General features: G+C 34.8%; 2 protein-coding genes across 2 annotated transcripts in view; one reads left to right on the top strand and one right to left on the bottom strand.

Annotated features, from left to right (window-relative positions):
• The window catches only part of SPAG16 (sperm associated antigen 16), a 965,654-nt gene that overhangs the window by 785,321 nt on the left and 166,881 nt on the right, over window positions 1-13,452 (top strand). The window lies entirely within an intron of this gene.
• LOC122698725 (proteasome subunit alpha type-2) lies at window positions 4,569-5,472 on the bottom strand. The gene has a single exon (XM_043910140.1). The coding sequence runs from the start codon at window positions 5,457-5,459 to the stop codon at window positions 4,755-4,757; it is 705 nt and encodes a 234-aa protein (XP_043766075.1). The 5' UTR covers window positions 5,460-5,472; the 3' UTR covers window positions 4,569-4,754.

The raw sequence follows: 13,452 nt of genomic DNA, 5'->3' as shown, positions 1-13,452 counted from the left end.
GTAATGGGTACAACCATGTCTCCTGCATAATAGCTTTGGTTATTTACCAGCCAACTGAAAAATTAGTATATGTTAAGGATTTAGTTGCCTTGCTTCAGTGGACTAAAGCTTATGTCCTCCCAAAATTCATACATTGGAGTCTTAACCTTTAATGTGATGGTCTTAGGACTAGCCTTAGGGAGGTTATTAGGTCCTAAGAGTGATTTTCTCATGAATGGGTTAGTACCTTTACAAAAGCTACCCCAGAGAGCTCCCTCTCCACTTCTGCCCTGAAAGGTTACAGTGAGAAGATATACAGTGAGTTTTATAAACCAGGAACAGGTCTTCACCAAACACCAATTCTTCCAGTGCATTGATCTTGGGCTTTTCAGCCTCCAGGACTGACAGGAATAAAGTTCAGCTGTTTATAAGCCAGTCTATGGTATTATGTTATAGAAGCATGAACTAAGACACTGGCTGTCCATTAGCATGCTGTGGAAAGATTACCTATTTTAAGTCCAAAATAATCTAGCCATCCACACGAACTCTTGTTCAAAACCCTTTTCAGTCAAATTGTAATTTGACATTTTTCTCTCAGGGGGAAAAAAAAATTTTATTACTAATCTGTGAAATACAGAAACCAAGGCAATGTTTTTTGTTTAAAATAAACATTATTTTTTCTGTTGTGCGTGCCATGACATAATTGTTTACCATATAGAATACCTACTGCTGTTAATGTAATTGTCAGAAATATCTATTTTTAGTAAAGCTGACTAACCTGGCTAAAAAATACATTTCCAAGAGATTCACCCCAGAGATATTTACCCTGGGCTTCTCTAACCTATTGAACTTTAGAACGTCTATAAAATGCCTGGTGCACAAGCCCCATGTGAATTAAAAAGCAGTCTTTATAGATGGGACCTTGGACTGTATTTTTGGAAAATCCCCAGGTACTTCTAAGGTGAAAATAAGGTGAAATACCATTTATTTGGGCCAAATGAATGTTCAGAATCTTGTTTTCAATTTTTGTCATTTGTTGAGAACCATTTCCTTGACAAGAAGACATTCACTTAGTGTTGCTGGGTAATGTCAGGTGTTTTTCCTTTTATTTTTAACATGAAACATGTGATAAAAGCCTTGATAATCATAAACATCTGCATTTTAAAAGATTTCCATTGTTGTGAACTATTTTTGCTCAGTCAGCTCTTCCTGGGGGACTTTATCTCACTGGGAGGTAATCTATGTTTAGTCTTAACTCAAAAATTGAAAGCTCTTCAGAAAGGCTTGGGGCATATAGGTCATTAGCAAAAAGCTGAAATTGAAGTATTCACTGAAGTATCCATTATAATAATGAATACTTCTTTATTACAAGATTTATTTTCCTAGAGTAGTAATTTTCCCACATGGGCACACTGCAATATTTTATTGTGGTAGGTTTACTTTGAAGCTTATTTCTGAATACATGTAGCATATAAACAAAATCAAATAGGTAGTAATGAAGAGAGAACAAGAGAAGGGTTTTTATTTTAAAAAAAACAGAAGTAATGTTCAACTTTTTCATTCAGAACAACAAAATGCAAACTATTGGAAAGTTTGATTAACTTAAGAGGTAATTATTCACTAGCAAAAATCAAAGCAGTAGAAATAATTTTGGCAAAAATATTTAAAAATAACTAAGTTTAAATATTCCCTGTAGAATACCCTATACATTCTTTAGAATCTTGCTATAGAAAAGATGTTTCTATTATAATAAAATATCTGTTCCCAACTGCAACTTTATAAATGTGATTATGTCATTTATCTAATACAGTACAGGATATGTATATCTGAATAGGAGATGATTCCCACTCTCAGATAATTATCCATATTTGGATGATGCAGACATATGCATAAAAACTGCAATATAGTGAGTCCTATACTGATACAGTGTGGAGATCAGAAGAGGGCATGTTTCAACCCCAGGCACCGAGGAGCAAGACTGCCCAAAGGAAGAGGCATTTGAAATGGATTTCAAAGGATGAGCATTTTTCCATAGGGAGCAGAATGAGTAAAGTAACTCAGGAAAACTTAAAGCGTATTGTGGAGAGGCAGCCCTTCACTGTGTCCGGCACTTAGAACACAAGTGCGGAGACCAGCTGCCAGCGGGGCTGCTGACATTTTGACCCGGGGTCATGACAAATCTTGAATGTCACGCTAAGGATTTTGATCTTCCTCCCTGGGGTCAGTGAAACGCTATCCACACAGTGCAATTCTGAGTTATTTAAGACTTCTCATTTCTTAGCTATGTTCCTTGTCCTCATGTGAAGCCATCTCCCCATGACAATACTTTAGCTTTTTCTTTCATATTAGTCCATGTGCTAAATTACAGATGTTTTACAATTACTCTATTTAAAATTAATACAAAAAATAAAACAAAAAAATAAAATAAAATTAATACAAAACAGTAAGTGTTCTATAAAATATATTTTAGTACAGACTAGTTATTTCTATTAAAGATAGATCATTGTGATTGAGGTGTATGATTTCACTGAGATAGATATATATATATGTACTACATTTTTGATATGTCTAAAATCGAAATCTCTAAGATTTAGCAAATACAAACATATTTTATAACAGACACATTCAAAAAGACTTGCAATTTCTCAACCCATAAATAATACATATGCTGTAAGAAAAAACGTTTGAGTTAAGATAGAGGAAAGAATTGCCAAACTAAGGCTTTTTGGAGGTAAAGCTGTACAAATAATTACCCTGAGAACAGAGCTTTACTTGTTTGCTTCTTTGTTTAGTAAAACAAATAACTTTAGTCTTAAGGTTCATTTTGTAGTCCTGGGAAATTTTAAGTTTTTAAATATTTTACTTGTTGAAAGCAAACAAATGAATATTACAAATGAACATTCATGTGTTTAGCAAATATTATCAAGCACCCACTATGGATGAGGCAATGTTCTCAGCTCAAAGCACGCAGCAATGAAGCAGCGTAGAATCAACTCTGACTTTGTGGGACTCGAATTATAATGGCATTTGTCATAATGGAAGCAGGAAGCCAGTTAGACAATTAAAAAATCAACTAATCCATAATATGTCATGTGTCAATGGGTGGTGTTGAAAGACAAAAAGTAGGGGAAGGGGTCTAGGGTACTGGCAGAAGGAGGAATTTGCTAATTTTCATACTAGAATGATTAGTAAAGGGCTCACTTAATAAGGTATTATTTAAGCCATACAAATGGAAGAGGGAGCAAGATCAAAACTTAAGGTTGAAACATGTTCCCCAGTGTTCAAGGAGAGGCAAGTAAGCCCAACGCAACTGAAGAGAGTTAGCCAATGTTAGAACAACTGGAAGGATATGTGAACAAAACGTGAGAATGCATGGGGTGAGAGAGATGGAACCAAATCATGTAGGGCCTCACCAACTTTTCTCAGAATTTGTTTTTTACTGTAAGACAGGAATCGATTTAAAGGTCAGACATTTTAGAAGAATCAATTTGGTTGCTCCTGAGACTAGGCCGTAGACAATGAGTACCTGAGGAGTCTATTGTGATAACCCAGGAGGGAGAGGATGGGGGCTTGGACCAGAGTGGAAACAGGTCAGGCAGGAACAAATGGCTGCATTCTGGATGTTTTGAAGACATGAGAGGTGGGGATATCAATATATGAAATATTGAATTGCTGTTTACTTATGTATTAAAATTGCCTTCATATAAGGCCTTATTCCCAATCTTGACCCTTTACTACTCTCTAAAATTTGTTTGTTGTGTTCAGAATAGTAACATGATTTAAAGGTTGTTTATGCACTTGTACACACTCCTCCCAAACTTTACCTTGGTAAACACATTATTAGAATCTCATAAGGTCATATTTTGAGCAATTAGTTGAAAAATAAGAAGTCGTAAAACATGAAACTTAAGGATTATTCCGATAACAGTTCAGTCTTTGAGAAAATAAAAGGCAGTTTCTGACTAATAATGATTCCCTGGCTCTTAAAATATGCTTTATTTCCTAAAATTTCAGTAATCAGATCTTTGAAAATTTTACTTAATGCTATCTTATATTTTAGGCTTTTATACATGTCTTTTGGGGCTTCCCTTGTCTCAGCTGGTAAAGAATCTACCTGCAATGCTGGAGACCTGGGTTCAATCCCTGGGTTGGGAAAAACCCCTAAAGAAGAGAAAGGCTACCCACTCCAGTATTCTGGCCTGGAGAATTCCATAGATTGTATAGTCCATGGGGTTGCAAAGAGTTGGAAACAACTGAGTGACTTTCACTTCACTTCATACTTGCCTTTGTTGATATTGGAAAATAGATAAATTAGCAATAAAGTATGAATAAAAATAATTCAAGTTGATTAATCTTAAGGACATCTTAAAGACAAAGCAGTGCACCGGTCTTGAAAACTAGTCCAGAGAATGTAAATAAGCTCAATACAATATTTTTCAGAGAGAGTTTTTAATATATATCATTAATTATTTTAATTGAGTAATAAAAATCATATAAACTTCATGCCTAAGATGTGTTAAATTGTTTTCCTCCTGATAATTATTCCAGTTAATTTGTAGTCAAATAGTGACTACAGAAGTTTTAGAGATTCTTTTTTTTTTTTTTAATTTAAGAGTTTATTATGATTTATAAGTCTCATTTTAAAAACATCAGTCCATCAAACCATGTAGAAATAAGTATGCAAAAAGTCTGCAAAACAAAACATACTTTAAACATGTTTAAGTAGAGAAGTTATCTGAAATTCTGCATTTTCAGTCACTTCATTATTTGCATTATTATGCAATGGCAGCCAAATAATCCTTAACTTCAGTTGGGGTAAGCCTCCTAAATCCGGCTTCGTTGCAGATTCCAACTTCTATATTATCTTCTGTCATCTGCCCTTCAAAGCTTTCCTTTAGGGTTAATATGGCTGTATGAATGGCATCTTCAAGTTCCAGATCTTCATTATATCTTTTCTCAAGGAAAGTTTTCCCATTCACATAGTTCTTTCCCATTGCTGTGGCTTTCCAGGCAAAGTAAGCTCCAGATGGATCTGACTGAAATAAATATGGCCGTCCCTCATTCCAACCACAGATAAGTAAAGAAACTCCAAATGGGCGAACACCCCCTGACTGGGTGTATTCCTGCATCACGGAAGCTACTCTCTGGACCAGTTGAGCTGTGGGAATAGGTTCTTGGTAAACGAGATAGTACTGTTGAGCTAGTTTTCGAGCTCTGTGCACAAGTACCCTGTAATCTGGGCCCATGCCACTATACACCAAACCTATATGCTTGGTGATTGGTTCCACTTTGTGGACACTTCGCTCATCATACAGAATGGATTTCTGTTTCTTCTCAGTTGCCAAGACCACGCCATTTGCAGCTTTAATTCCCACTGAAGGAGCTCCTCCAGCTACAGCAGCCAAAGCATATTCTATCTGGACAAGTTTACCAGACGGGCTGAATGTAGTCAGCGAAAAGCTGTAACCACGCTCCGCCATCTTTACCCGAAGACCCTAGAGATTCTTATGTCTTCTGTATAACTTATGACTATAAACCGTGGTCTGAATAAGTTGCTGCCTCAGTAATGTCAAAATTAATAAGCTAAAGTTAATATTAGGAACTGTTTCAGCATTTGCTGCCCAGTAACCTTAAAATGTTTGCTGTTTTTAGTCACTCAGTCGTGTCTGACTCTTTGTGACCCCATGGACTGTAGCCTGCCATGATCCTCTGTCCTTGGGATTTCCCAGGCAAGAATACTGGAGTGGGTTGCCATTTCCTTCTCCAGGGTATCTTCCCCACGCAGGTATCAAACCTGCATCTCCTTCATATCCTACATTGGCAGGCAGATTCTTTACCACTGAGCCACCTGGGAAGCCTAACCTTAAAATACTTTTCAGGATAAGATTTTAAAAAATAGCCAAAAATACTAATAATCTATTTTAGTATTCCTAAATACTAAAATATTTTGTTTTAGTCTCCTATCATTCTTGTTCTAGTTCCTTTCCCAGGCAAGACTGCAGTATGTTCATGCCTGCCTTGCAGAAACAAACATATTGACTTTGCATTGTCCTACTTTCTATGCGTCACGATATAGCTTTCCCTCTTTTCTTGGTTACCTATAGCCATTGCTGTAGCTGCCTCTGAGTGGTTCCCTTCTTCCTGCCATAGGTGGTGGCCATTTTGAAAATTCCAACTTTCCAATGAATAGCTTGGAGTTCATGTTATTAATAAAATTTGTTCCGTGCGTTAACTAAGTTTATACATGCATGTGTCTGTATACCCTAAAACCTTTAGCTTTCCTAACATACTATCTTCTCCCCCTTGTAATCCCATCTTGGATTATCATTATTTTATCCAAACTAGGAGCCAAGAATAGCAGCAAGTTTAAGATAGATAAAGATAAGTTTAAGATAGTCTGGCAAATTCCTTCATTTAAGCAGTTAACCTGGAATGTTCTTTTCTTTCTACGTGCCTCTTGCTGAGATTCTATGTTGTGTCTATTTGTAAATATAAAAGCTGCTCCTGCAGACAGATGGTTATTTACTGTGTTTTCTCTATTATGCAGGGTAAATTATTAACAAGAAAATAATTGAATATTGAATATGCCCTGGCAAAGAAATAATCTTTCACCAAGTCTATCGCATAGTATGCTGCGAGCATGCATTCCAATTAGTAGTGTGGGTCGAGGAGATTAATGTATCAGACTGTTTAAATTCAAGATCCAAACCTAGTTTTGTTAAGAGCTTAGTACATTGTGAGTTAATTGTTACTCAACTTTATTAACTTTCTGTAAGTTTCAACTGTATTTTATGACCCATGGATTTATATCATAATGCCATATACATGCCATTGAAAACATTTTCTCAAAAGTTCTTTAATATATTTTTTCATCTTGCTATAGAGCTGATCAAGTAATTTTTCATTTTAATATATTAAAATTTATGGGTAGAAAATATTTTACCTCATTTTTTATTAAGTAAGTTTTCAAAATATAAGTAAGTTTGCAAACTACTAAGTATTGAAATAAAAAATAACATATCCACCTAGGATAGTAAAATCACTGAAATATGTAAATGTTAAAGGATTATAATATGAATACAGGAGCAAACAAAAATGTTTAATCATGTTATAGTAACAGTTCCCTGTATCAAATGTTCCCCAGTAACATTTGAGAACAGTGGTTCTCAAAGTATGATCTTTGCATTGACAGCATCAGTCACACCCAAGAGCTTGTGAGAAATTCATATTCCCAAAGCCCAGAGTTTCTGAGTCAGAAACTCTTAACAGTGGTGCTCAGCCATCATTTAATGATGTCATTCAAATGATATCAAAGTGATTCTAAAGTTGAACAACCACTGTCCTGTAGAGTAGTATATCCTTCTCAGGCACTATTTCAATTATAATACACAATCTGCATTTAAAAACCAGTATTATTATCCACATCAACAATTGAGAAGACTAAAATTTAGAAAGATTAACTTCTTCAAACGTCTATACCTAAACTGATGTCAGAGCCAGTACCTGATTTGACTTTCATTAACACTTGTCTCCATGAACAAACTCATAATTTTCAGTTTAACTAGACAGAAAAAAATTTTAAAGTATATATAAAATCTAAGTCAGTCAACACATTGACTTTGGCGTGATATTGAAAATAGGGGAAGGACAGTCAATATACTAGTGTTAACTGAGCACAGACCATAGGAGAGGATTTCCTTGGTAGAGTGAAGGCTGCAAAAAAGTAAGTTATAGGGTTCCTGCCATGGAACGTTCTTTTAACAGATCATATTTTAGGAACTGTGTTAGGCATGAAAGATAGAACCATAAGCAAGACATAGTCCTTACCCTCAAAGATCTTATAGTCTACTGGCAGAAAGACCAAAAAAAATTGGTAATTTTTATATAGAACAAAATATGCTACAATATAAAAAAGGTACCATAATGAGCACATAGGAAAACATTTCTTCTGGCTCTGAGTTTTAAAGCAGGGTTGGCAAGTGATTCAAAGACCACTTCCTGGAATATTATTACAGTAGATCAGAGGAAAAAATATCTTAAACCATAAAAACGGCTAACAATGTGAGAAAGAAAGAGCACGAATCCTTATTTTCTTGCCAGTTTTCATTTAAAGACGAGTGCATCCATTTAAGTGTCATTATTCCGAAGGATCATTGTCCATAGAGATGTTTGAGAGAAAAGTTTTGAACTGAGTTTTTTATTTTAATATAGCATTTTACATATTTTGCAGTATAAACATTAAATATACATTCATTCTGCTTTAAAAACATTATAATTTAGCATATAAGTTCAATATATATTGACAAAAATAATAGTTCAATGCTTAGTTCATATTTTGGGATAAGCAGATATAAAAGATGACTTGAAGCCATTAGAAAATATTTACATAGTGCAAAAGTGGGAGACAGCATTGAACATGTTGTAAGATGAATTGTAATGAAAGATGTATAATCTTAATCATATTGAGTTTTCTCTTACATTCCAACATTACACATGATAAATGTAGAAAAATAGGAAACACCTAATATACCAGAGAAGATAGAGTAAAATATAACTAAATCAGAATGATTTCCCTAAATTTTCAGTATGTGAGACAATGAAAATAAAGATTTGATATGCAATAGTCCTTCCATTGCAGTTATTCTACAACAGTGAACCCATGGTGATTAGAGTATTTTGAGTATAAAATTACATCGTTTTGCATCAGTGCTACCTGATTCTGGACAGTATCATTGGACCAAATCCTACATTAATCAAAACATGTAGCTAATAGACTAACAAAGATGGCAAAGAATATTCCTAACCCTTTGTTAGTTCACGAAAATACTGAGTTGTGGTATATATGATACTAGTTTCACTATTAGTAAAGTAATGTCAATGCTAGGTGCAGTTCTGACTGACTGTGTCTCAAATTCTTGCAACAATATGATATATAAATAAATATGTGTCAGTGATATTAAACATTTATTGCATTAAGCCTGCATGTTAAAAACAATAATTTATCTCAGGGAGAAATATTATGATAGTTTAAAAATTAGGTAATAAATAATTGGTATTTATAAATTTAGTAGTTTGCTCCCAGCAGGGAATTAAAATTCTGTGTACATGCTGGTACAATAGACATGAAACATAGGCGAGAGAGTCTGCAGAGGACTAAAAAGAGGCAGGAAAATACAGCTCAAGTCTAATTTGGTATCTGATATCCAAGGGGGAGGCCCCTGTTGTGGAGATGTTGAATGGGATGTCACTGAGCAGACATTTCGGAAAGAGCAGATTTGGCACTTGTTGTGGTCCAACTTGTACATAGTATATTTTGAAAGCAAGATGGGTTAAGTAGATGCAAGCTGTCTCTCTACCATCTTGGGTATCAGTGCCATTGGGAGAGAGAGTTATTGAATAGCTCCATTCATCCAAGAGGTTTTACTGAAAGTGTAGCCAAAGAATTTAAGTGCCTCCTTTGAGTGATTTGCTCCAACCCACCATTACAGTTTTCCATGTTGTAATAATTCTTCATTTCCTGACTCACTGGAGCTAACCAGAGTTGGAACAGCCAGCCATGTCCTAGAATAATGCTCAATGGAAGCAAGAAATGAGTGCAGGACTAGGTCAGGACTTGAGATGGTCTGTTATTTATTGATAAATTTATTTCAAGTGTAGTCCAGCCTATGATAAAAAAAAAAAGTACACAAATCAATCTAGAACAGAGATTAATGATCAGAATCAGCTTTACAAGTGCATATTTTAATGCAGCAGTATTGTGACATGTGATTTCTTAAAGAAATACCTCAGATATAAAGTCATATTATTTATGAAAAATCATAATGGGCTAAGGAAATCCATGATTTAAAATAAGGCAAAATAATATCTACTTGTAAAAGATGTGATCAAATAAATAATATTTGTGTTTTTAAGTTTACAAGTATTATATAATACTCATAGTATTCTTCTGTTTTCACTTTTGAAATTCCTATTTGAACTACTGGTTCTATTTAATTATGATTTATTCTATTAAAATTTATAAAAATTCATGATTTATGCTAGGGGTACTCACGTAGCCAGAAGATACTAATAAAATATTGAGCCTGAAAAGGAAGAATGAAGGTATTGAGAAAGAGGGATGAGAACCTTAACAAAAGAAATCACTTTTGCAATTCCAGAGACATTACTTTACTCTTAAACATATGGTCAAGTTTCATCAGGAACTATTATCTAATTTTTTTCATAGAGTGTGATAGTGCACACATGTCATTTGATTGCTAAATTAAAAGGAAATTCAATGAGATGTTTATGTTTTCAATGAATTAGAATGAAATTTGACATAGTTTATTTCATTAAAAAAGTGAACAGTATATATAGATTTTTTTCAAATAGTTTTTTATGTTTGTTTGCAATATAACTAGACATACCATACAATTCGTTTTTCTATTTTAATATTTGATATATTTTTGAAAATTAAACTGATACATTTTATTATGAATAAGAGGAACATTTAATATTACAAAACACTGCTATTAGAATATGCTAACTTGTGCTAATGAATATTTCCTTTTACACATATTTTTAAATACACTTTCTTGTCCTTGTAGTCATAACTAAGGTAGAAGTTATAGGAAAAAGTAAACATATGGTTTATGTTATTTGCTTTCCTTTCTGGAAATAAGAAAGGTAAAATTTAGAATTTTAATCTACAATTATCTCAGAGTATAGGATCTTTTGCCTTGTATGTAATCTCTTTTGTATGGAATATTTCAATGTTTTATCCAGAATTGACAGAGGTTTACTTTTATTATTTTTGTTTTCTTTTTTAATGTTCTCTTTTGATAACTCAACATTATACATGGATCTGATTTTGAGTTTTCAGTGGTCATGGAAAATCCAGTTAGTCAAGGAATTAATAACTATGGAAGACTTTTTGAGAATATTTTAGGTCTTAATATTGATAAATGTAAAGTAGAGTGATGCACTCAAATATTACCTAAATCGCTAGTGATCTGAATTGGGGTAAGGGACTTTTCTGATTATATTTCATTTGATCAATCTATTCTAGAAGTGCTAAGTGCAGATTTGAACAATAATCATCTTTGTTGTTGCTGTCGTTCGGTCACTAAGTTGTGTCCGACTCTTTATGACCCCATGGACTACAGCATGGCAGACTTCCCTGTCCTCTATTATCTCCCGGAGTTTGCCCAGATTCATGTCCTTTGAGTTGGTGATGCCATCTAACCATTTCATCCTCTGTCGCCCCTTTCTCCTTTTCCCTTCAGTCTTTCCCAGCATAAGGATCTTTTCTAATGAGTCAGCTCTTCTCATCCTGTGGCCAGCTTCATCATCAGTCCTTCCACTGAATATTCAGGGTTGATTTCCTTTAGCATTGACTGGTTTGATCTTGTAGTCCAAGGGACTCTCAAGCATCTTCTCCAGCACCACAGTTTGAAAACATCTCTTCTTTGACATCCAGCCTTCTGTAGGGTCCAGTTCTTACATCCATACATGACTGCTGGAAAAACCATAGTTTTGACTAGACGGACTTTTGTTGGCAAAGTAATGTCTCTGCTTTTTAATACACTGTCTAGATTTGTCATAGCTTTTCTTCCAAGGAGCAAGTATCTTTTAATTTCATGGTTGCAGTCACAATCCACAGTGATTTTAGAACCCAAGAAAAGAAAATCTGTCACTTCTTCACTTTTTCCCTTTCTATTTGCCATGAAGTGATGTGACTGGATGCCATGATCTTAGTTTTTTGAATTTTGAGTTTTAAGGCAACTTTTTCACTCTCCTCTTTTACCTTCATCAAGGGGCTCTTTCGTTCCTCTTCTCTTCTGCCATTAGAGGGGTATCATCTGCATATCTGAAGTTTTTGATTCATCTGCATATCTGAGATGATATTTCTCCTGGCAATCTTGATTCCAGCTTGTGATTCACCCAGCCTGGAATTTTACTTTGTGTACTCTATATATAAGTTAAATAAGTAGGGTGATGATATACAGCCTTGTTGTACTCTTTTCCCAATTTTGAGCTAGTCAATTATTCCATGACCGATTCTAACTCTCACTTCTTGACCCACATACAGGTTTTTTTGATCATCTTAAAACTCCTTTAGATAGCACTAAGGTCATATATATATATGGCATATATCATTTACTTATATGTATATAAAATACATTGACAAATGAAACCTAATGTGTGTTCAATGACTTATTTTTAGGATTATCCTGCATTTTCCTTGTTGGTAATTTTGGAGGATCACTTCAAATTCTGAGGTGTTCTCTTTTTTTATTGAATAGATATTACAAGAAGCTAAGGCCATTAGTTGATAAGTAAGAAAACATTCTGAACATCAATAAATACTAGAATGGATAAATAAAATGTAATATAGCCTCGAAATGAATACCTGCTATCTTGGAAATGGATGAGCACACAGCAAAACAAGATGTTGAGTAAAAGAAATCAAGAAAGAAAGTAAAAGTAAAAGTCATTCAGTCCTGTACAACTCTTTCTGACACCATGGAGCCCATGGAATATACAGTCCATGGAATTCTCCAAGCCAGAGTACTGGAGTGGGTAAACCATTCCCTTCTCCAAAGGACGTTCCCTTCTCCAGGGGCATCTTCCCTTCTCCAGGGGATCTGCCCAGCCCAGGGGTTGAACCCAGGTCTCCCACATTGCAGGCCAGATTCTTTAGCAGCTGAGCCACCAGGGAAGCCTAAGAATTCTGGAAAGGATGGCCTAACCCTTCTTCAGCGGATCTTCCCGACCCAGGAATCAGACAGGGGTATACATAATATTAACATTTCTCTGATTTAAAAATATTTTCCCTGATACATATTATATTATACTATTCTCAAATGAATATTCCTCAAATACATATTACACTCTGCTTTTTTCAAATAAATATTGGACTATATTTGAGCATTTAAATATCTGACACCAAATATTTAAAACTTAAAAGATCCCTCCCTTCCCCCCTGAATAAAATAAATTCAATGTATGTGTGTTGAATGGGATTTAAAAAACTTTACTTCCCTCCCTCTATGGGCTTCCCAGCTGCCTCAGTGGTAAAGTATCCACCTGCAATGGAGGAGATGCAGGGTCAATCCCTAAATCGGGAAGATCCCCTGGAGGAGGAAATGACAGCCCACTCCAGAATTCTTGCCTGGAAAATCCCAGGGGAAGAGGAGCCTGGCAGGCTACAGTCCATGGGTCTCAAAGAGTTGGACATGACTGAGCGTACATGCACCTCCGCTTTTATTCATTGCAGATCTTTCCACTAGTGGGACAGAAGAATGGTCTGTAGTCACCCAAGTTTTTAACAATTACTAAGAATTTATTTTTTATTTCATCCTCACATCTATTCAAAGTAATTTAACTTGCAATGTTTAAACCACTTAGATTTCCTTTAGTTTTCTTTTGATCATAGCAATGTTTATTTCCAACAATACAATTAAATTTTTTATTTGTTTTTTTGATGTACTA

This window comes from Cervus elaphus, chromosome 8, assembly GCF_910594005.1.
Source record: "Cervus elaphus chromosome 8, mCerEla1.1, whole genome shotgun sequence".
Classification (NCBI taxonomy): Eukaryota; Metazoa; Chordata; class Mammalia; order Artiodactyla; family Cervidae; genus Cervus; species Cervus elaphus.
This window is presented reverse-complemented; position numbering and strand designations above follow the sequence as displayed.